The 25,686-nt window shown below is 36.6% G+C and overlaps 1 protein-coding gene across 3 annotated transcripts in view; it reads right to left on the bottom strand.

The window, feature by feature from the left end:
• The window catches only part of Rmdn2 (regulator of microtubule dynamics 2), a 53,728-nt gene that overhangs the window by 1,975 nt on the left and 26,067 nt on the right, over positions 1 to 25,686 (bottom strand). For all 3 annotated transcript variants that reach the window (XM_042675491.1, XM_042675490.1, XM_042675489.1), the window contains 6 exons: positions 19,276 to 19,351; positions 18,137 to 18,214; positions 7,305 to 7,403; positions 2,891 to 2,944; positions 2,719 to 2,799; positions 1,000 to 1,049 (listed from right to left, as the gene is read on the bottom strand). In XM_042675491.1, the coding sequence (XP_042531425.1) occupies positions 1,000 to 1,049; positions 2,719 to 2,799; positions 2,891 to 2,944; positions 7,305 to 7,403; positions 18,137 to 18,214; positions 19,276 to 19,351 (438 nt within the window). The remainder of the gene's footprint in view (positions 1 to 999; positions 1,050 to 2,718; positions 2,800 to 2,890; positions 2,945 to 7,304; positions 7,404 to 18,136; positions 18,215 to 19,275; positions 19,352 to 25,686) is intronic.

A 25,686-nucleotide genomic window follows, 5' to 3' on the forward strand; every position in this document is an offset into this window, starting at 1 on the left:
CAGCCACTATGCTGCTCTTATATTCATTTTTTAAAACATTATATACATTTTTATTATTAAAATTGGGAAATGCAGCAAACAAAAAACAATTTTACAAAAATATATAAACTACAACCATTTTAGTGTATTTCTAACTTTGGAGTCCAGAATGACTTTGAATTCAATCCAAAGTGCATGGATTTCAGCACCACCACACCAAGCAAATACTAATTTCTTATGTCAGAAATAGTACTGAAGTGCATTTTAATTCTGATGTAACTGTTCTCTTAAAATTGGATATGGTTATACTGGTATGAACATTTGTATATAAAGCATTCGGACTTTTTTATTTAACAATATCTCCATAAAATGGAAAGGTAAAGTTGGAGTTTATGTAGCTTAAAGGCTCTAGATACATTTTGCCAATAGTTTGTTCCCAAAAATGTCCTCCTGCTAATAGTATATGAGACTATTTCCTCTTGTGGCATTGGCATTAGTATTTTCTGAAAGAAGAGAAATCCTTGCAAATTTGATAGTAAAGCAGTATTTTATTATAATGTACCATGTATCTCCACTTAGTAGTTGTATTTCTTCTTTGGGTTTTGCTACCAACAACTGTGCTTATTATTTTCAGTTTTCAACATTAATAAAATTATTTTGCTTTATAAAATCTCTATTGAAACAAGGATTCAATATTAGAATTTATTTATTGGATTGATTTAAATATTTTATTTAAAGAAATATTCTTAAGGCTACAGTTTATTGATAGGAAAAATACAAAGCATACATGTTTATAGATCATTATATACTGACATTATAGTAAGTAGGATTCTCCAAATAACATGATTTGTTTATAATGCCTCTAATAAGAGTCATTATGAAGAAACACATTTTACCTTCAAATCAGAGCACATTACCCTTACATAGTAAAGAAAAAAATGATGATTAAAAATATAACTGTGAGAAACTTAAACTTTACTAGACCCATCGGATTTTTGAAGAGTAAGTTCTTTTATTTACCTCTTCAAGGCAGCAATTATTTTTTTCACTTCTTTATGCGCTTCTTTGTCCTATAAAAGAAAATATAATGAAATTTCACACAATTACTCTGGTACTTTGAAACAGACCACAGTGGAGTACAGGCATATTTTTTGAATGGCCTTTACTGAGAAACTGGATTTCTTAGTACTGAGCAGGATGGAGATCTATGAAAATGTGTGTTAATGTGAAGAGTTATCTTCAGGCTCTTCCTCCATCACAACTGGAGTGGTAAGGACTCAGGAAGAGGAAAGCCTTCCATGTAAGTTCACACAATGGATCCATCAGCATGTCAACAGGATTGCTGTTTTTTCTCTCTAACTGTGAGATGTGAGGAAGCCCTAGTGTGCACTCTCTCTCTCTCTCTTACTCTCTCTCTCGCTCTGTGTGTGTGTGTGTGTGTGTGTGTGTGTGTGTGTGTGTGTGTAATCTGTGTGTGTGAGATGGCCTTTATATATTTTTTATAGCCACATCCTGCTGTGAGCTGAGGACCCGTAACCACATGAACATTCATTCACTGTGCCCTAAGTGTGACGATTTGTCTGCTGCACAGAGTTTAATGATCAGCTCCTTCCTGTGGGGCTTGTCTTGTTCCCTCCAGTCTTACACCTAACTAGCAGCATTAGGATGCTTTGTATGCTAGCTGCCATGTGAATGTCCATTAACGATTCAACTGATCTCTCAGGGAAAGGTTATCTCACAGAAAGGGAGAAAAATTTGAAACTTTATAGTACATGTAAAAATCTAAGTAAGAAATTTTTTTTAGAGCAAGGAGGATCATTTAGTGCTAATATACTCAGGAGTTCATCAATCTTTTTCAACAGTTGATAGGTGAAGGATGGAATAGCTTCTCTGTAATATGAGACAAATGTCCCATTCTCACATGTAGTTATAGAATACCAATCACACTAGCACTGACATTGTAACAAATGAGTTCTTCCAAGGAAGAGTTACTTAATCCATAGACCAAGACAATAAAGAGTTTGCATGTTACTTTGGTTAGAGAAAAGAAAATAGTGGGGTGTGGGCAAAGAAACTAGGTCTATCTGAGAGTTTGCTACTAGACTATCTTGATATAACATTTGTAGTGACAAACTATAACATGGTCTCAGCTCCTGTTCAATAAATCCCGGTCAGGTTTATAGATATTTAAGGCCAAAAAGCCCAAATGTTTTTGTATAAAAGAAAATGCTGGAAGTGGCGCTGAAGCTCAAGTGGTAGAGCACTCGCCTTGAGCTGAAGAGCTGAGGGACAGCGCCTAGGCCAATTGTTCAAGCCCCATGACCAACAACAACAGCAACAAAAAATGCTATGACAGAAGCAGAAAATGGCTGAAGGGTACAAACTTTCAATTATAGTATAAGTAAGCTGTAAAAATATCCATCTTGTGACTGTAATTAATAACACTGTATTGTACACTTGATGTTTGCTAAAAGATGAAATTTTTGGTGTCAACAGCAGTAACAAAGATAACTGTGGTAATGGACATGTCATTTAGTTTGATGGTGATTATCATTTCATAGTATATACATATATTAAAACATCAAGTTATACACCTTACATATACAGTTCTATTATATTTTAGCAAACTTGGAAAATAAAAATAAACAAATATTTAGAAAGTAAAGAAAAATCCATATATACTAAGCTAGCTGTTCATGTTTTATCTTGCATAGTACTCTTGTCACTGGGTAGACTTACCTCTTTGGAAACAATAGGGAGTAATAATGCCATGTTACAGAACTTCCAAGCATCCTGATTTTTCTCAAGATCAAAACAACACTAGAAGTGAAAAATAATTATATCAAAGGTAGCAATCTCATTTTTATGTAAATAGATTCAAAGTGATCTTTAAACAAGTAGTCTTCATTACCTTGGCCAAATACATGTAATTGGACATAGAATAGCCAGATTGGAGTTCTTCAGCCTGATTTAAGAGAAAGCAGACAGAATAACAGTCAAATATCACAATAATAACATTAGCTACAAGAGATATTATGAACCAAACTGTGTTAAGGACTTAATGTGGTTATTTCACAGTTGACTCCTTAGCCAGTACCATTTATCAATATCTTTGGGGAAATACATAGTCTTTGCACTTAGCCATTAAAGTATAAATAATCTCATAAAGTAATGTCAAAAAAGGAAACTCACAAATATGTGTGTATACATATACATACATGTACATACACATGCATATATAAGCATATGTCTTTCCCTAGACTAATAATTGATTTTAGATTAATTCAAACATGACTGAATAACATCAGAATTACTTCAAATGTTTTAAAAGGAAAGATAGATCCTTGAAACATCTATTTCAAGTAGTAGACAACAGCAGAGAAGGAACTTAAGGAGGTACTTTTATTTAAAAGAGATTTTACCCTTCACTATTTCTCCTTTATGGACCAATTATATATCTTTATCTTTGGGAGAGAAGACGTCTTTCCTGGATATGGTAGTGCTACAGCAAAGTATTAACCCCAATCCCCAAAGTGATAACCCCAAGTCTAGAAGAAAGCTGGATCTAAGAGAGGGACAATTCTAAAAGCTTCCAAAAATATGCTTGTTTTACAAGATACAAACTATCTTGACATTTCCAAAATTTAAAAGGTGAAAGCTTCTCCTTTCAAATTTTCTTCTCAGTTCAATCCCATTTCCCAGGAGTAACCACTATCAACAGTTTGACACATACCCTATCAGATTCTTCATAGAAGTCCAGGGCAAAGGAAAAAAAAATGAGACCATTTTTTAAAATGTGAGCCTTAAGCTACTCCCTCCCTTCAGGTATTACAAACACATTTTCATGTTAGCATTCAAAGTTCTACTTCATTATTCCTAGGAGACATATTTCATACTATAGGTATTCCATGATTAAATTAAGCATTCCCTAATGGTATTCTCTATTTCCACTATTATCAATATTGACCAAAAACATTCTCGATCCTACATGCTTGTTGGAAAGAGACTAAAACACATGTCTAACTGTGAAGTGGAAGAGAACTAGTAAGGCCAAAGGAAGCTGTAGCTCAGACCTAGCCAGGCCTGGCTTTGAATGTCCTGTGGAGCCTCCCATGGTGTAGGTGGAGCCTGGCTCGCCCACGTCTTCTCTTGTTTAACCATTTCCACTTCAACATTTGTAGTTTAGCATTATTTTTAAGCTAGTCTAATAAAAAGGCGTGGACTGAAATTTGGTCAACTTTTCCTTCTTCTAGGTCCACTAGCTGCCTCAGCTTTGTGCAAATCCTATCTGGATAATTTGCCTCAATCCATGCATCCCTAAGTAGCTTATTTCTTTAATGTATACTTTTGAATCCTTTATACATATTTTAGTGCCCAGATTTAATTAATAAAAGTTATTATAAATCAGAATATTTTAATTTTTATTTTGTTCTTATGGCTAAAAAACAAACCAAAAGCTGAGCACTGGTGGCTCATGCCTGAAGTCACAGTTACTCGGAAGGCTGAGATCTAAGGATCGTGGTTTGCGGCCATCCCAGGAAGAAAAATCTGTGAGATTCATTTCCAGTTAACCACCAAAAAAGTCAGAAGTAAAACTGCAGCTCAAGCGGCAGAGTAGTAGCCTTGAGCACAAGAGCTCAGGGACAGCATCAGGTCCTGAGCACAAGCCCCAGGACCAGCATACAAACACATAAAAAATCCCCAAGGAACCGTCAGGCTATGAACAATACTGAATTTTCCAAAGTGAGGCCAATTGTGACTTTTTACCAAATTCCTTAATGAATTAAAAGGAGAGTAGTATTTAGTATAATGCTTGAATTAGTCCCTCTCTCTAGAGAGACTCTTAGAACAGTCTTTGTCATAATATGTGGCAAAGAATACTACATGTGTTTACTTGCTCTTGGCTATCCAAGCTCCTTAAAGGCAGGCGCTGTGCTGGTCACTTCTGCGTTCCCTACATTTATAGTATGTTTGATATTAGGTATCTGCTTAATCAACATTGTTGAATAATAAGCTACGCTTTAAAATAGAAACTCAAGGAATTGCTTGCTTCTTTTTTTCTTTAACTATAACAGCACATAAAAGAAAGCTTAGAGGCTAGGAAGTTGGCTCAGTGGTAAAGTGCTGCATGTGGCCCTTGAGCTAGCCTTGAGCTGAAGAGCTGAGGGACAGCACCCAGCTGAGTTCAGGCCCCACGACCGACAAAAAAAAAAAAAAAAAAAAAAAAAAAGAAAAGAAAAAAGAAAGCTTAGTAGCTGGGGAAACAACTGATAAAGACTAGAGATCCTACAATTGGAAACAGTATGTAAGATCATGGCTGCTGATCTATCAATTTTGTCATCCTGTCCTCTACTACATTCACTCATTCTTGGTCCCGTAGTTCCCAACTCTGCCATAGGTTTCCAGAAATCACTCTGAAAGCTTCAAAACTACTGATCAAACTTCAAAAACATGTGCTATATATTCAACCATTCAGTCCCTAGATATAAACCTAAGAAAAATAAAAACATGTCCACACAAATATTTGAATATAAATATTTATGGAAGCTTTATCCAAAACAGTCACATATTGGAAATAACTCAAATGTTCACAGATTGTATAAGATATAAATCTTGTAGTATAATACCAATAAGAAAATATTACTCTGCAATAAAAAAAACAATATACTAAATAAAATGAATCTAAAATCATTCTAAGTGAAAGAAGTCACGTATGCATTCAAGCAAAAGTTGTATGATTCCATTTATATAAAATTTTAGACCAGGCAAAACTAATCTATGGTGACAGCAGACTAGTGGTTACCTGGAGTGGAAAACTGCCTGTAAAGGGCCAAAGGTAACTTCATGGTGATGGAAATGCACTATGTTTTGAAATGGTGATGATTACACAGGGATGTAAATTTGTCAGATTTCACTGAAGTATGTTGAAATGGGCATAATTTATTATATATAAACTATACTTCAATGTACACAGAGACTCTCAAACAATTACTGTGAGTCATGGCCTTGGGTGACATATTTTAAGGCTCCAATGATGTTAACAGGTAGCAGTTTTGACTGTCACTGCCCTAGAGAAGAGTGGCAGAATTTTGGATGAGATGGGAATCATAATCCAGCTTGAAAGCATTTCTATAGGGAAGTCATGGATGATGATTAGTCAACTTTGAGGCCATGGAAGACCAGATTTTCCATTAATAAAGAACAAAATATCTATATCTATGCATATCTATATTTATATAGGTACAGGTAAATATTTACTTGGAATCCTTAATGTGCTAGAGCTCTGGGACAAGACGATTGCAGGTACTGTTGTGTATAATTTTTACAAAAGCTGTACAAAGTAGGTATTACTATGCCTACTTCATAGATGAACGATTTATGATGTAAGAAAAATAAAAGAAGACATCCAGGTCATGCAGACAGAAAAGGCTCACTCCCAGTTTCATTTTTCCTATTCTAAAGCCTGTACAGGACCCAACTGAATGATGCTCTGCCTAGAAACAAAGTCCTGGTCCCTTGAACTCTCTATAAAGAGATGTCTAGGAGCAAGAACTCCAAAATCTGAAACTTTTTGAGAGCTGACTTGATGGTACTCAAGTTTCAGATTTTGAGACATTCATGATTTCAGATCCTTAACCTGTAACTAAGATTTTATAATCAGTTCCAGAGAAAGGAATGAGACCAATCAGATGTTAATTATATGACTAGACGTATTATACATTTCCATGAGTGCCTACCTTCATATAACTCTTCAAAGTTATATTAATATAATAGCTTTGCATTTTAATGTAAGAATAAAAATACTGGATCTGATGTCCTAAGAGTCTTCTACAGAAATGTTTATAAGGCTTTTAGGAGGTGGTTTTTAAAATAACTCTCCCTTTGGGATATTTTAATTAAGATTAAACCAATTCCCTCTTAAGATTATGAGTAGTGTGGGAAGCAAGTCTGAATTAGAGCCTGATTGTTCCTACACAAGCTACATGAGGTGGAGCTGCTTCCAGATTTAGTAGGAGGATAATGTGATGGGGCTGCTGTATCTAAAGTCTCATGTAGATAGCTGGATGATTTTTAAAAAGGATCTTGTTATTCCTAGGACTAGCATAGCTAGAGGATCAAAAATGTTTATGCATGAAGCATACTTTGGATCATGATGCTCATCATGATGCTCAAAACAGAGCATCGTAAAAGCCAGGATTCATTCTGGGGTTTCAAGCAGAGAACTATACAACAAAGAAGAGAAACATTTCCTTGACATCAGGGGTAGCAGGGACTGGTGAAAATAGCAGGCAGTCTGACACTAAAATAACAGAGAAAAATTATACCTTTAGGAAGTTGTGAAAAGATTCTTGTATAGTTGAGGATGGTATTTTTCCAAACAGAGTAGCAGCCATTTTTTTCTCGATCCAACTCAGTTTTGAGATCTGCAAAGGCAGAGTAATATCACTCTTAGGAGTTATTCACCTTTTGAATCTAATCTCTTCAATTCCATATAAATGTATATAACATACCTAATGTGTATGCATTTAGATAAGACAAATATAAGTACAAATACTTGAGCGATCTCTTCCTTTGGGTAATCGAGTATAATGTTTATTTTATAGTTTTTTTGGGTGTGTACTGAAGTTAGAACTTAGGATCCTCACACTTGTTAGGCAGGTACTTATCAGTCACGTCTCCAGTGGTATTTTACAGTTTTGAGGCTGTTAGTAGGAGCATACTGGCTTTAAAACACTTTCTTGGTGAACTGATTTACTATTTTACTGTTATTCTCTTTATCTCTAGAGATAATTTTGCCTTTAAATTTATGTATGTGTGTGTACCTGTGCACATATGTATTTTGTTTACAATTTGACTGATATAATTTTTACTTATTTTTCACAGTTTTTGATGGCTATGAATATATTAAATCAGTGCTTATTGAAGGATAAGCCTCATAGAGTTTTTATATATTATTTACAATTTTATACTATTTGTTATGAGTTTTTTTTTTTTTTTTTTTATTGTAAAGCTACTATACAGAGGGTTACAGTTACATGAGTGAGGTTATGAGTACACTTCCTCTTGAACATTGTTACCCCCTCCATTGTTTTCCCCCTACCATCCCCTCCCTCCCTCCCTTCCCCGAGGTTCTTTTTTTTTTTTTTTTTTTTTTTGATTGTGATTAAATGATTACATAATTTCAAAGTCACAAGTTCATTCTAACTTCCCTGGAGCAAATTGTCTACCACAGTCTGTAATATATAACAGTGTTCACATGTTATGTACCATATTTGTGATCAGCAGCATGAGGATATTTAGTAGTGGTTCAACCAGATGAGCGGGAGTTCTTTGTTTCTTAAGTCCTGTTAGTTTTGTCGTATCACCTAACCTTTTGGATTTAGCATCCACTTATGAGGGAGACCATGTACCGTTTGTCTCTTCGTTCTTGGCTTACCTCGCTCAACATGATTCCTTCTAGCTCCATCCATTTCCCTGCAAATGCCATTATTTTGTCATTTCTAATGGCTGCATAATATTCCATTGTGTATAGATACCACAATTTTTGGATCCATTCATCTGTGGTGGGGCACCTAGGTTGTTTCCATATCCTAGCTATTGCGAACAGTGCTGCAATAAACATGGAGGTGCACGTGTCCTTGTATATTGGTTCCTGTTGTTCAGGGTAGATGCCTAGAAGTGGTATGACTGGGTCGTAAGGGAGGTCAATCTTTAGCTTTCTAAGGACCCTCCAGACTGCTTTCCAAAGTGGTTGTATAAGTGTACATTCCCACCAGCAGTGTAATAGGGTTCCTCTTTCTCCACATCCCCTCCAGCATTTGTCGTTGGCTGATTTGTGGATGTGGGACATTCTGACTGGGGTAAGGTGGTATCTCAGGGTTGTCTTTATTTGCATTTCCTTCACCACCAGGGATGATGAACATTTCCTCATGTGTTTCTTTGCCATTTTTATTTCTTCATTTGAGAAGTCCCTCTTTAGTTCCCTTGCCCATTTAGTAATTGGTTTGTTAGGTTTGGGAGGGATTAGTTTCTTGAGTTCCCTGTATATACAGGATGTTAACCCCTTGTCTGATATATTGCTGGTAAATATTTTTTCCCAATTAGTTGGTTGTCTTTCTAGCTTAGTTGCGATAGATTTAGCTGTGCAGAAGCTTTTTATTTTAAGGTAGTCCCATTTGTCGAGTCTCTCTCCAACTTGTTGTGACCCTGGGACTCTGTTCAGGAAGTTCCTTCCTATGCCTATTAGTTCAAGTGTCTCTCCTACTCTGTCCTGCAGTAGTTTCAGAGATTCAGGTTTAATGTTAAGGTCTTTAATCCATTTTGAGTTGATGTTGGTGCATGGTGATAGGCTGGGGTCCACTTTTAGTTTTCTGCATGTGGCTGCCCAGTTTTCCCAGCACCAGCGGTTGAAGAGGCTGTGTTTCTTCCATTGTATGTCTTTGGCTCCTTTGTCGAATATCAGCTGGCTGTAGGCCTGTGGATTTATATCTGGATCTTCTATTCTGTTCCATTGGTCTTCGGGTCTGTTTTTGTGCCAGTACCATGCTGTCTTTGTGATTATAGCTCTGTAGTAGAGTTTGAAGTTCGGCATGGATAGCCCTCCCATATTGTCTTTATCCCCTAGAATTGTTTTGGCTATTCTAGGTCTTTTGTTGTTCCATATAAATTTTTGGACTGTTTTCTGTATTTCAGTGATGTACGTCATTGGGATTTTAATAGGAATTGCATTGAATTTGTATATTAATTTTGGAAGTATCACCATCTTTACTATATTAAGTCGGCCTATCCAGGAGCATGGGAGGTCTTTCCATTTCCTAGTGTCTTCTGCAATTTCTTTCTTTAACTTTTTATAGTTCTCATTAAATAGTTCTTTTACATCTTTGGTTAGGTTAATTCCTAAATATTTTATTTTTTGGGAGGTTATTGTGAATGGGGTTGCTCCCTTTATTTCCCTCTCTTCCTGTGCGTTATCAGTGTATAGGAAGGCAACTGATTTTTGTGGGTTTATTTTGTATCCTGCTATTTTGCCGAAGTGACTTATGATTTCTAAAAGTTTGGGGATGGAGTTTTTGGGATCGTGGAGGTATAGTATCATGTCGTCTGCAAAAAGGGATAGTTTCACTTCTTCTTTCCCTATGCGGATCCCTTTAATGTCTTTTTCTTGCCTTATTGCCCTGGCTAAGGGTTCTAGGACTATGTTGAAGAGGAGTGGAGACAGTGGACATCCTTGCCTTGTTCCTGTTTTTAGGAGGATTGGTTGTAGCTTTTCTCCATTAAGTATAATATTGGCTATTGGTCTGTCATAAATGGCTTTTATTGTTTTTAGAAATGTTCCTTCTATTCCTATTTTCTCCAGAGCTTTTAGCATGAATGAATGTTGAATTTTATCAAAGGCCTTTTCTGCATCTGTGGCGATAATCATGTGATTCTTGACCTTGGCTCTGTTGATATGCTGGATTACATTTATTGACTTACGTATGTTAAACCATCCCTGTGTCTCTGGGATGAAGCCTACCTGATCATAGTGTATTATTTTTTTTATGTGTTTCTGGATTCTGTTAGCTAGAATCTTGTTAAGGATCTTTGCATCTGTGTTCATCAAGGAGATTGGCCTGTAATTCTCCTTTTTGGTTGGGTCTTTGCCTGGTTTGGGGATGAGTGTGATATTGGCTTCGTAGAATGAGTTTGGGATAGCTCCCTCCTTCTCTGTTTCTCTGAAGAGCTTGAGGAGTATGGGTATTAGTTCTTCTTTAAAGGTCTTATAGAATTCTGCTGTGAATCCATCTGGTCCTGGGCTTTTTTTTGTTGGAAGACTTTTGATAGCTTCCTGTATCTCATTATAGGATATTGGCTTATTTAATTGGTTAACTTCTTCTTTGCTCAGTTTGGGTAACTTGTATTTCTCTAAAAATGCATCCATTTCCGCCAGATTTTCTTCCTTTAGAGAGTATAGCTTTTGAAAGTAGTCTGTTAGAATTGTTTGGATATCTTGGGTGCGTGTTGTGATGTTTCCCGTGGCATCCCTAATCCTATTAATATGGGTTTCCTCTCTTCTTTTTTTAATTAATCTTGCCAACGGGCCATCAATTTTGTTTATTTTTTCAAAGAACCAGCTTTTTGTTTGGTTTATTTTGGTTATGGTTTTCTGATTTTCTAATTGGTTAATCTCTGCTCTCAATTTGGTTATCTGGCTTCGTCTAGTAGCTTTGGGTCCCATTTTTTCTTGTTTTTCTAGCTGTTTTAGTTGCAACATGAGATTATTTACTTGGTCTGTCTCCATTCTCTTGATGTGGGCACTGAGGGCAATAAATTTGCCCCTCAGGACTGCTTTTGCTGTGTCCCACAAGTTTCTTTGTGAGGTGTTTTCATTTTCATTGAGTTCTAGGAAATGCTTTATTTCTTCTCTGATCTCTTCTGTTACCCAGGCCTTGTTAAGGAGTGTGCTGTTCAATTTCCATGTATTAGAGAAATTTCTGCGGTATGCTTTGTTATTGAGAGCTAGCTTGATTCCACTGTGGTCAGATAGGATACAGGGGATTATGTCGATCCCTTTGTATTTGCTTAAGTTCCTTGAATGAACTATGATATGGTCTATTTTGGAGAAAGTTCCATGAGCTGCTGAGAAGAATGTGTACTGTGTTGTTTTAGGGTGAAATACTCGGTAGATGTCAGTTAATTCCGCTTGAAGTATGGCCTCACTTAATTCGGTAGCTTCTTTACCAATCCTCTGGTTGGTAGACCTGTCCTTTGGTGAGAGTGGCGTGTTAAAGTCTCCTAGTATTATCGTATTGGGATCTATTTTATTCTGTAAGTTTGAGAGCATTTGTTTAACATATCTGGGTGCACCAATATTTGGGGCATATAAGTTGATGATGGTTATATCCTCCTCTTGGATTGTTCCCTTTATTAATATGTAGTGTCCGTCCTTGTCTTTCTGTACTGATTTTAATGAAAAGTTTATTTTGTCAGATATCAGGATAGCTACACCTGCTTTCTTATTGGGGGAATTTGATTGGTAGATCCTTTTCCACCCCTTCACTCTGAGTTTGTTTGTATGTTTGGCTGAGAGGTGGGTCTCCTGAAGGCAACAGATGGATGGGTCTTGTTTTCTGATCCAGTCCTCAGTTCGTTTTCTTTTAATTGGCGAATTCAGCCCATTTATATTAAGAGAAAGTATAGAGAGATGCATTGTTGTCCCTGCCATTCCGTTTTCCTAAGTTTTTCTTCTTTCCTTTCCTCCTGTGCTTGCTCAGTTAGACTTTGAGTAATGCCTGTTTGGGGCAGGTTCCAGTTCCTGGTTGCTTTCTTCAGGTTGTGTCCCCCCTCTTAGAATTCTTTGTAATGCTGGCTTAATGTTTATGTATTCATTTAGTTTTTCTTTGCTATTAAAAGTTTTCAGTTCTCCATCGAATGTGAATGCTAGCTTTGCCGGGTATATCAGTCTGGGTTGGCAGTTATTGGCTCTCAGGGCTCGTATGGTGCTTTCCCAGGCTTTTCTTGCATTCATTGTTTGTGTGGAGAGATCTGCAGTGATTCTAATTTTTTTCCCGTTGTAGTATAGCTCCTTCTTCATTTTTGCTGCATGCAGGATTGTTTCCTTATTATTCAGATCCATCATTGTTACTATTATGTGCCTAGAAGTGTTTCTCCTGGGATCTTGCTTGTTGGGTGTTCGATAAGCTTTTGTGATGTAGTTAAGATGGTCGTTTTTGAGGTGGGGAAAATTTTCATTGACTATCTTGTTAAATAGGTGTTGCATTCCCTTGCTCTGGAATTCCTCACCTTCGTCCACTCCGATTATGCGAAGGTTAAATTTTTTAGCATTATCTGCTTGCTCTTGAATTTCCCTTTGGTTTAATTTGAGTGATTTTTCCATATCTGTCACTTTTTGGTCCAGTTGGTGTATTCTGTCTTCTGTATCTGACACTCTACCTTCCATTTCATTCACTCTGTTGACCGTGGCTTCTATTGTGGTTTGCATGGTGGAAATGGATCCCTTTATGGATTCAATGTTGGTTCTCAGAGTACTGATCTCACCTCTCAATGAGGTGATATCAGTATGCATTACCTCTAATTTGGCGTTTATCTCACTTCTTACTGAGGTTTGTGCAGCTTCTATTTTTGCATCCAATTTTTGTTTGATGTCCTGTATATCTTTTGATAGTTCATCCTTGTGCTCTTTCAATTTCTGATCCATTTCTCGCTTTATTTCTTGAGTCATTGCCTCCAGCAACCCTTGGATGTAGTTTTTGTCTTCCATTCCTGCTTTGCTCCCACTGGGGCTCTCCCCTGCGTGGCTGCTGGGTTTTGAGGTGAGCTTGCTGTCCTGGGTAGTGGTAAACCTTGTGATTTTTCTCTGTGATTTTCGCATGGGGGTTCAGGAGACTGCTCTTCAATCTTGTTTTGGTGTGTCTGTCTTTGCTTGGTTGCTGATTCTGTATTGGTAGAGAGAGTCTGTGCCTGATCTGGATTCTGTTGGGAGCCTATTTCCAGCTGCTATTCACTTAGGATTCTCAGCTCTCTGCTGTAGCAATTCCCGCCTTTGGAAGAGTTGAGCAGCCTGGACTGCTTGTGTTTGCTCCTGCGGGTGCTCTTGGGAAGATCAGATGCTCTGGATGCACTCTCCCAAATACTGGAGTCTGCTATGGGCTCCTGATGTGTTTTTGTTTGTTTGTTTTGGGCTGGTTGTGGGCTTGAACTCTAGGTTTGGGTGCTGTCCCTCAGCTCTTCAGCTCAGGGCTGGCACCCTACCATTTGAGCCACAGCCCCACTTCTGACCCTTTTTGCTTTGTTCAGGCGCCGGTCCCCTGGCCTGGGTCCGGCCCCAGCCTGGAGCGCGCTCGTTAGGCCTGTGCTAATGTGTATACCACCTTGGTTATGCAGCCTGGAGGACACAGTTCAAATTTCTTCTACTGTTGGTAGTCTTGACCCAGGGGCACTGTTCCTGGCTTGAGCATTTAAGTTCCCTTCCAAGGGCGCTCTTGCTCTGGCCTGGCCAGCAGAGTGTGCTCTACCGGCTGGTGGAGCTCTCGAACAGTTCCCAGTTTTAGTGGGTCCTGTGGTCCGGGTGTTGGGGTAGGGAGTCTAGGTCAGGGTCTGGGGATTCCCTCCAGCTCTGGTCTCCCTTGATGGATTCCCTGTCCCCTGATGGGTACTCACCCTGTAGGTCGTCAGTTGTTGTTGCAGTCCGTCAGTTGTTGTTGCAGTCCGAGTTCAGTTGGGGTGGTTGCGGGCTGGGTTGGGCGGCCCCCCGCCGGGTCGTTGCGATCGCGATTGGGCGGGTGGGTCTGCAGACAGGTCCCTTTGTGGCGCTGCTGGTGCCGGGCGGCTTTGGCGGGATGGAGCCTCTCCGCTCCGGTGGAGAGTGATGGGTGAGGTGGGATCCTCCTGGAGACTCCCGGCTGGTAGGTTTCTCTGTTCCTGGCGATCCGCTGTTCTGCAATCCGGTACCTGGTGATCTGCAAGCAGCCCCCTGTGTCTCTGTGGCTCCGGCAGCCCCCGCCGGGCCGGCTGGCCGGCGGCTTGGCGCACTGCCGCGCGGCCAGTAAAGGTTGGGGGAGGGGTCTTCGCTCTTCTCTGTTCTGAAATTCTTCTTTTCCTCTCTTTCTTTTTTTTGTTATTTTCCACCTCTGGTTTTTCTCTGAGTGTTCGTCTTTTTGTTGTTGTCGGTCTCTTGGGGAGATTAAACGTTGGAACTCGAACTCTCTTTTTGGTTGGAGAGAGCTGTGGCGTTTCCCTACTGCCCCGTCGCCATCTTGGTCCCCCCTCCTGTTATGAGTTTTTATAAATGTACACAATTTCAAACTACCACAACAACCAATAGAGTACGTTGGTATCATCCCACAGCAACCAATAGAGTACGTTGGTATCATCCCACAACAACCAATAGAGTACGTTGGTATCATCCCACACCAACCAATAGAGTACGTTGGTATCATCCCACAACAACCAATAGAGTACGTTGGTATCATCCCCAAGGTTCATACCTTCTCCCTTGCAGGTAGTGTGCTCATCCTGTTATTACTGCCAGGCAATTACTGATGTGTTACCATAGCCTACCTTTCCTAGAGTTTCACATCAATGCCATTATACACTTAAGCTTTGTGTCTTCTTGGCATAATGCTTTGATGTTTCATCTGTATTGTGAGTCTGCTTAAGCTTTTGTGACCCCTTAGGTGTTAGTCTATGTATGCAGCTATATTTTCATTTCTTGTATCATCATCACTCAATTTGAGAGCTCAAATATCCTTGGTATTGTCTTTTTCATTTGAGCCATTTTAGTGTGTATAAAGTGATTCCTCCCTGTGGTTTTATGTGTTTAGTTGTACAAAATATGTTGAATGGCTTTTCATATGCTTACCTTACACACTCACAGACTTTTTTTGTGAAATGATTTAACTAAAACTTCAAACATATGCAGTAGAGACAAGTTCCAGTTTATTCCCTTTTGATTAAATTTTGTGGCTATAGTCAGTAAGAGACAAACTACTGTAAATGTTATAAAAACTGATATCCTGGAATAAAAGATAAAAGCTCTATCAAGTCCTGTGGTGAGTTACAGTTTCACTTGTTTCAAAACTATAAACTAATAGGTTATTTTCAAAACTATAAACCAATAGGTTATTTTCAGAGAACAGCTTTAAATTTTGTTCATGGTTATCACCCATTTCACCTTAATATCTTTTATTTAATAAAATACATTATACAAAGCTGTTCAATATTCTGCCTGAAAGTCTTTTAGGTTTATTTCTGTTCTATTTGTCCATTTGTTCCTGTTGGCTTATTTCTTGCATAACTGACTATTCTTGACTGAGTTAACTATTATTATACTGCTTGTATATTCTTCATTTTCTAAAAGTTTTCTTTTTCAATTACTCAGCCATTCAAGCAACAACTTGGTATAAAGATACCTATTTAAAAATTTTTTAAGGGGAAGCACAGAAATGGTGAACACAAAGGGTGAACTAATTCAGTAGTGATACTCACTAGACACTAGGTTGGAAATGAACTATACAACTTAGGGACCTGGGGGGTTGGGAGGAAAAAAAACTGGGAGAAAATGAGGGAGGGGATGACACTGTTCAAAAACAAATTAGTTATTACCTGAGTTACATAATTTTAAATCCTCTACATATCACCCTCACAATAACAAATAAAAATAAAGTCAAAAAATTATTAATTCTTTTATTATCCTTAAATAGTTGTACAAAGGGGTTTCAATTCAACATATCAATTTATGAGTATAATGAAGAGATGCTTATCTTAAGTGGGAAGATCTGGGCTTGCTGCTGAGCACACCAAGAGGTGTAAAACATGGACCTCTCCATGTAACCTCTTCCAGATAACTCAGCTTCAAAAGAAAGTAAATAGCATGAAAAAGTAGGAGTTGTTGGGAGGTATTATAATTTTTTTAAAACAACAAATGGTATAGTTAACAGTTCACTATTTCAGAGAGAGAGAGAGAGAGAGAGATCAATGTATATTTTATAACATTAAATAGATAACTAAAATGTGACTGCTATAATAATTCCATTATTTGACTTTGCAATCTCCTATCTAGGACAAAAAATGGGGAAAATTTATTTATCTTTCTTCTTTTCCTTATCAAAATGTAAGCTTCTTTCCTATGTGGCAGTATATGAAAAGCATGAATTTTGAATTAAACTTGAATTCCACCACTGGCTCTTTCATAAACTACTTCGTTTATGAACATGAAGAGTTAGTTTCTTGTTGTTGTTGTTTGTTTTTTTTCTGCCACTCCTGGGGCTTGAACTCAGGGCCTGGGCACTGTCCCTGAGCTTCTTTTGCTCAAGGCTAGCACTCTACCACTTGAGCCACAGTGTCACTTCTGGCTTTTTCTGTGTATGTGGTACTGAGGGATTGAACTCAGGGCTTCATGAATGCTAGGCAAGCACTCTACCACTAAGCCACATTTCCAGCCCCAGGAGTTAGTTTCTTAATTTTATTTATCTATTTATTTATTTTGGTTGGACGTGGGGCTTGAACTCTGGGCCTAGCTATGTCCCTGACCTCTTCAGCTCAAGGCAAGTGCTCTTGAGCTACAGCACCACTTCTGGTTTTTTGGTGGTTAATTGCAGATAAGAGTCTCATGGACTTTCCTGCCCGGGCCTGTTTTGAACCATGGTCCTCAGATCTCAGCCTCCTGAGTAGCTAGAATTACAGGCGTAAGCTACCAGCGCCTGGTTTAGTTTCTTATTCTTTTAAAACTGGAACTGCTTGAAGGATTCAATGCAACAATGAATATAAAGCATAAAATGCATATGTAGCATACTAAAGCTGTTCAATAAAAGCAACCTTCCCCCCATAATTCTCTTTCAGGGGTCAGTGATAGAGGACTCGTCTAGCAGGCAAGAAGCCCTGGATGTGATCCTTAGCATGGAAGATAGAGATACAGAGATAGACATAGAGATGATTGACCTTAATGAAAAGGTTACTGTTTTTTCTCAGCCTACTTTCCATATTTAAAATAGCATTTTCCTGTTGTGGCAACTTTTTTTTGACATTTTCAAACTTTGTTACATTCAGAATATTTTTGCTTTCTATTACTCCTCTGTAAACTAATAAAATTCTTAAGACACTGGGTCTTAGCATGACTGGTACTTGTATCAAACTACTTCAGTATGTCTCATATCTCTTCTAGATTAGAGTCCTTAAAGAAGGAACAACACACACACACACACATACACACATATACACTTGAACATATTTTGTGTGTATAACACTGAATCAACTTCTGACACTAAATTAGTACATATTTTTGTTCTGTAATCCCTGTGGGATGAAAAGTAGCCTTCCCACAGAACTATGAATGTACTCACACATACAAGTGTGTGAATGCCTGACCTCAACCAGAGAGAACACAAAGTATTCTGCAACCTCTTGGTTGTGTGCAATATATAAAGTGCTAGCTTATGTATTATAAAATAGACATTACAAATTATAACATGTAAATTATAAATTCACAGTGAAAGATAAAACATGTATGTTGCATTAAAAATTTATACTGATTTTGTGATGCTCCCTCCAATAAGCACCAAGGTAAAAAAAAAATCAAAGAATGAGCAGATGACTGAAAATGTATCATATCCTCATAGTGCATTCAAGTAAGATTTATGAGCATAGACACTCAACTTACAGTGTAACAGTATCTTCCCTTGAGATAATACAAAAAGGGTTCTGCAGGTAAAAGTTCGATTGCCATATCTAGATGCTCCTAAAAAAAACAGCAAAAGGAAATGTCAACTCTCAAGTTTCAGATATTTCTGAATGACTCCATTCTAAAACCCAGTGAACTCTAAGGTGGTTTTTCACTGTCCTAGAAACCTCCTCCATCCTTACCATTAATACAGTTAAATACTTGTGACAATTCAATGATCAAAGACACTTGCAAAGAGAAGCCAAACTATGGCTGTGAGAAAGGCAATAAGCAATCAAAAGCTCAAATGCTACAATAAGAAGAGAAAACATTCAGGCTGAATATTTGCCTCTGAGCTCACTAGATTTGCCCAGAGAGGGATACAGATTCCTAATGGCATGGAGTATGGAGTAGGATGTAACAAAAGAAAATATAACAGAACAATATGGGCAAGGAATAGATTCCTTTTGCCTTGCCAGAATGTTCTCAGGAAGCCAGCAACCAGGGAAGAACTGTTTCTCCTTCCTGCAATTACTGATCCTAGGAGGTTATTTACTAAACTATCCTTAAAGGCAAATAGCAAATGGTTTGCATGTGGATTACTTATTTTGCTCATGCATTGTAGTAAATTCATGCTCCAGACTAGTTGCTGCCATATTTATGATGATGGTGAGCTCATGACTAACAGGTCAATCCTTAATCTTTAAAAATAAATAATTCTTATCTACTGTTTAAATTCTTTTTTTAAAATCAGGATCTGGGATAATAATATTTAACCGCCTAAATAGTTTGATTCTTTTTGTCATAGTACTATTTAAAAGAGTACCATTTTATTTCCTTCTGTTTAAATGACAAAAGAATAGGAGAGTTTACCTTCCATAATTTAAACATTTTTAAGTATCAAGAACTAACTTCCAAGCTCAGAGAGACAAATGGCACGTGTTTTCTCTCCTATGTGGAAGCTAGATCTAAAACATACCAGAACACTAGAGATTCCACACAGTGAGACTGAAAGAGAATTCTCTCAGGGGAGGAATGCAAAGGCTCAATGTCTTAGTGCCTCTGATCATATAATGTAATATTTTATCAAAATGAACTCCAGAAAATGGAAACAAGAGTTTTTTTCCTTCAAGAAATACCTTGAAGTGATGTCCATAGTTGATTTTGTTTTGTAAGCCTTCAAACTCAGATACACATCCACACAAAACTGCATACCTGCAAAAGATTAAAATTATGTAATAATAACAGATTAAAAAAATACAATTTGGGACACTTTCTCAATCATCTATGTAAGCATAATGTTCATATACAAAATGAAGGAAAACGCTTCCTTAATTTGAAAAATGACATTATGAATTTTGACAAATGTATAATGACATTCAGCCACCACTGAAGTAACTTATAGAATTATTTCACTGTTCTAAACACATCCTTGATGCTCTGCCTATTCACGTATGATAACCCCTCCCCCAACTCCTGACACTGATTCTTTTATTGTCTTAACACTTTGGTATTTTCCAGGATGGAATCACAAGGTGTTTAGCTTTTTCTAATGGGCTTCTTTTACAGGGCAGTATCCATTTACGGTACCTCCATGTGCTTTCATGATTGATCATTCTTCTCTTTTAATTGTTGAATTATTTATTATCAGGATGTATTAATTTATACTTAGCTATTCACCTTCTTGGCTGCTTCAAAGTTTAGGGACTTATAAATAAAGCTGCCATAAACATTCATATGCAGCTTTTTTTTAAGCATGGAAACAAATTCTCAATTCCTTTGGGTAAATATCATGAAGCATGGAGGCTGATCATATGTTAGGAGGCTGATCATATGGTAAGAGTATGCTTACGTTTATAAACAAACAAATACACACCAAAACCTGTCCCAACTGCTTTCCAATGATTTTACTATTACACATCCCCACACCAGGTATACATAAAAATCTCTGTTGCTTCACATCCTTGTCAGGAATTGGTGGTGTTAGTGTTTCAGATTTTGGTTATTCTGGTAGGTGTGCATCTCATTTTTGTTTTAATTTAAAATCCCCTGTGACATCATGTTGAACGAACATTATTTCATAGGCTTACTTGCCATCTATATTTGCCTTAGTGAAATTTCTGTCCAGGTCTTGTTACATTTTTAATTACTTTTTTGGTAGTCCTATTGTGGAGTTTAAAGTATTTTTTCATGTATTTTGTATAATAGGCTTTAGTCAGATGTATTTCTTGAAAATATTTTTTCCCATTAGCTTGTCTTCTCATCTGTTGACTGTCTTTCATGGAACTTTTAAATTTTAGTGAAGTTCATTTTGTGAATTCTTTCATAGATTGTATCTTTGCTGTTCATTGTGTCTATAAAGTTATTGCTATGTGCCAGATTATTTTGGTTTTCTATAGACTATAATCCATTTTGAGCTAGTATAGTGAAAGATAAAGGCCACATCTATTGTCATGTGGATATCCAGTTGCTTTAGTACTTTTTGTTGAAAAGTCTGACTTTGTTCCTTGTATTCGTCTTTGTTCCATTTTCAAAGATCATTGACTATATTTATGTGAACTCATTTTGTCCCATTGATCTATTGGTCTCTTCTTTTGGCAATATCATTCTGTTTTGATTACTATAGCTATTTATAGTCAGTCTTGAAGTCAAGTACTTTGCTTTGTTTTCACCTTTAATATTGGGTTGGGTTTTTTTTTTGCCTTTTAAATATATGGTGTTTATTAATAACAACAAGGTAAATAGCTGAGATTTTGATTAGGATTGTATTTGAGTCTACTGATCAAGTTGGAAAAAATTGGAATCTTGACAATGTTGGATTCCTCTGATTGGGACCCTGAAATACTTCTCTATTAACATTATATATATTTCACCAGAGTTTTGTAGTTGCTCTCATATACATCTCATATTCTACTAGAACCTAAGAATTTCAATTTAGGGATGACAATGCAATGCAGTTTATTGTGTTACAGATTCCATTTGTTTTTCTACACTAACCTTGTATTCTGTAACCTTGTTATAACTGCTTAATCTCTCCTTTTTCACCATTTATTTTGGAATTTTTCAGAAAATCATGTTATCAGCAAATGGAAAGTTTTATTTATTTCCTCCCAGTCTGTACTTATTTACTTTCTTGTCTTATTGCCTTAGCTAGAATTTCTACTAGAATGTGGAACAGCAGTGATGACAAGGGAAAGTCTTACCTGATACTACTCTTAGTTTTATTTTAATAATAGGAAAGTTTCTACCACTAATATTGTTTTTGTATTACTTACAGGTTTTTAGTAGATGTTTTTATTAAGTTGAGGAATTTCCTTTCTGTTCCTAATTTGCTGAGAGGTTGTATGTGTATGTCTGTGTGTGTATGTATATGCATGCCCACATGTATGATTTTGTAAGTCATTTTCTGTATTTAGTAATATGATCATTAATTTTCTCCTTGGCCTGCTAAAGTAATATATTAATAAATTTTCAAATGTTGAGCCATGGTATATAATTATTTTTATACTTTGCTAAGATTCACTTTGCTATTTCACTCAGGAGTTTTGCAACTATATTTATGAAACATACTAGCCTATATTTTTATGTTATTATATTATTTTTGTCTGGTTTTAATATTAAGGTACAGGTATTACAGAATGAATTAGAAAGCATGCCTTCTGCTTCTCTCTTCTGGAAGAGATGATAAACTATTAGTATAGACTATTTACTAATTATTACTAATTGTCCATTACAATTAGCATAAGTTTTTCTTAAATAACCCATCTGGACTTGGTAACTTCTATTATTTATTTTGTTCTTTGGTAGATAAAGACTTACTCAGATCGTCCACTCATCGAAGTCTTTGGAATGCTCTCTACAAGTCTGTTGTACTATTCTTATCAAATAGTTCTACATTGTAATGCCAACACTTCCAAAATACTGCCTTCAAAAACTCCCTATTTTTTTTTTGAGCATTGTAATTTTCAAACTCAATTGGACCTAAAATCTTAGGCCACTTTCAATGTTGGAAATGAAATATACAACTTGTGGGGGAGGGGAGTTGGAATGAGAGAAAACAGGGAAGAGGTGACACTATTCAAAAAGAAATGTACTCATTAACTGACTAATGTAATTGCAACCCCTCTGCACATCACCTTTGCAATAAAAATAAGAATTAAGAAAAGTTTCATGACAAGAAATGTACTCACTATCTTATTTATGTAACTGTAACCCCTCTGTACATCACTTTGACAATAAATATTTTAAAAGCTGCATATAGTACAGAGTTTCTATACCTCACACCTAGTTTCTTTCTTTCTTTTTCTGTTTTTGGGTCTGGTCGTGGGGCCTGAACTCTGGGCCTGGGTGCTGTCCCTCAGCTCTTCAGCTCAAGGCTAGCGCTCTACCACTTGAGCCACAGCGCCACTTCTGGCTTTTTTCTTTTTGCTTATGTGGTGCTGAGGAGTTGAACCCAGGGCCTCATGCATGCAAGGCAAGTGCTCTACCACTGAGCCACTTTCCCAGCCCCTCACACCTAGTTTCTACTATTACTAACATCTTATTTTGCTACATTTGTCCCATGAACTCATTAATTTACTAATATTACTAAACTTCATACTTAATTTCTAAGCATTTCTCTAATGTTCTTAGCAACTTCTCTTTTCTTTCTCTCATTCCTTCCACCTTTACTTCTGTTAATTCACATATTATTATATCTTTAACATGTATAATCTCTTGAATTATTATTATCACTCATCATAAACTGTGCTCCTCCAGATTTCGTGTTACCTACAGCTTCTATAAGAATAGCTTTTTGGGAAGGAGAAACAAAGGAGGAGGCTACAATACTTAATAAGAAATGCACTCATTATATTGCCCATGTAATTGTAACCCCTCTGTACAGTATTTTCACAATTAAAAAAAAGGAATAGCTTCAATTATCTTCATCAACTGATAAAATTCTTAAACATATGGGTGTCTAAAATATAGACTTGTTCCTAAAACTACTCTTAGATTCACAAGATCTATTGGATATCTAAACCTTAAACCCTCCTGGGAGTCTAGGTAATGTATCTGCTTGCCCAAAGATGTTTTAAGTGATACTGATCCAATTCATTGTTAAATCTAGCTGTACCAGGACAATTTTTTTATTCTACTTAGTAGTAAGGATCTTAAAAAAATCATCATGTGTTTTTACAACAGATGTCTATATTGGTCTGCTGGAACTTTTTCTATCACCTAGAGATTCACAAAACAGACCAACTTTTTTTGTGCTACAATCAAAGGAATAGGTAGCACAAAGTCATGGAACTGACTTTTCAATTGTCTGAAAATCAGAACTTCTTATGTATTATCTCCAAGTCATTGAGTGAAAAAAGCAAAATTATAAACGAAGTGAAATTCTATGAATAACAAATGTCATTATTTGAAATACATATGTTTTTTATTTTAAACAATGTCACTAGACTCAAAGACAAACAGTATGTGTTTTCTCATATGTGGAATCTGGACTTTTTTTTTAAAAAAAGGACATGAACATAAAAGAGGAACTATTAGCAGAAGGACCAGCAGGAGATGGATAGAGAAATGAGAAGGTATGAGTAGAGGAGAAATGATTCAAGTACATTATATGCATGTCATAAGAATGTTGTAACAAAACACATGTAAAAGTTTACAAGCAAGTTAAAAGGAGGGAACAGGGAAGAAGGAGAAGAATGAGTAATAGAGGGGGTGAATATGACTGAAGGACATTATATAGAAATATCATACCAAACCCCTTAGTTTGTAGAGCTAATATAGTTAATAATTCAAAACACACATATGTAGCTTTCTAAAGTCTCTTATAAGCAAATATTTGTAACATTTAATAAAGCTTGAATATCATCATAAAAATGTCACTAGTCTTGTTTTTTATAATCATTAAACAAATCTGCTTCTTAGTCAGGCACTGGTTACTCATGCCTGTAGTCCCAGCTACTCAAGATGCTAAGATCTAAGGATCACAGTTTGAAACTAGCAAAGGCAAGAAAGTCCATGAGACCCTTATCTTCAATTAATAACTAACCTGAGCTATGCCTCAAGTAGTAGAGCACTAACCTTGAGTGAAAAAGCTAAAGGACAGCATATAGGCCCTAAGTCTGAGCAAAAGAAAGGAGGAGGAAAGAAGGAAAGAAAGAAAAAAAGAAAGAAAGAAAGAGAGAAAGAGAAAGAAGGAAAGAGAGAAAAAAAGAGAGAGAAGGAAGGAAGGAAGGAAGGAAGGGACTGTTCCTTTAAAATCTAAAATATTTATCATTGTTCATATCATAAATTCAAAGCTCACCTGGTTAATCTTCCCCAAAAGGTAATTTCTTCTCTTTCAATCAACTGTATGTGCTATGATTTTTATTCATTTATAATATATTTTAAGATTTTCTCAGACTTCATGTAAAGAAAGTTAGTTCACAATATGGGATATTACTTCCATCCAGAGGCTGTTGTAACTATAAATGTTTTAACAATAATTCAGTATTTTCTTTCATTGATTGAAATAATCCTTTGTAGTTGACAACTGGACTGTTCCAACAAATACTAAAATAACTGCTTCCCTAATATATGTATATGTAAATATTTAATAATATCTACACATATATATACATACATACATACATAAGCACATATATATTGTACCTTTACCAGGGTTTGAACTCAGGGCCTAGGAGCTGTCTCCTAACTTTCTTGCTCAAAGCTAGTACTCTACAATTTGAGCCATACCTTCACTTTTGGCTTTTTGGTAGCTAACTGGAAATAAGAGTGTCATGGACTTTCTTGCCTGGGCTAGCTTCGAACCATGATCCTTACATGTCAGCCTCTTGAGTAGGTAGAATTATAGGCATGAGTCATCAGTGCCCACCTTCCACCTTCCCTGAAACATTTTCCATGTCTTTAATGGTAAGAAACCAGTGGCAGCCTACTGTAACAAAGCAAAGGCTGAGCAGATAGGACAACAAAATCTAGGTTCTGGTTTCTGTTTTCCCACTTATTGTGTGGCCCTGGTTGCTGATCAACATATACACACTTGTGCTTTCCTAACTCTGTTTAGAAAATCGAAACAGGCTGTTCTCTGAATCACATGCTAGAAGGCATGTGGATGTAATTTGCAAACAGTAGAATACAACAAATCTGTAAGACATTATTTGTAATTAAAGCCAGACCTATTTGAGCAACAAACTGCAAATCAACTTTATTCTCGTGATTCCAGAAGTATTTTAGACTGGTACAACAAAACCACAAAATCTTCTAGAAACTTACACAGCTTTAAAATCGCAAAGCAATCTCATTTTGGAAAAGATAATGGTAATTGCTATTTTATGCTGATAAAATGTTTTTCAAATGGTTTCCAAAAATTAACTGTTCATGAAAATTATCCTTAGCAATTACATCTTCTCTTTCAAAGTGAAGGTTTATAAAACCATCATACATTTCTGTAAACCATGGGTTTATATGAGTATAAGGAAAGCAAAATTTGCTTCAGGATTAGATAATAAATATTTCAGGCTTTGAAACCAGATCAATCCTGTTGCTGTGAACAA

This window comes from Dipodomys spectabilis, unplaced genomic scaffold, assembly GCF_019054845.1.
Source record: "Dipodomys spectabilis isolate Male_0828 unplaced genomic scaffold, ASM1905484v1 ptg000026l, whole genome shotgun sequence".
Classification (NCBI taxonomy): domain Eukaryota; kingdom Metazoa; phylum Chordata; class Mammalia; order Rodentia; family Heteromyidae; genus Dipodomys; species Dipodomys spectabilis.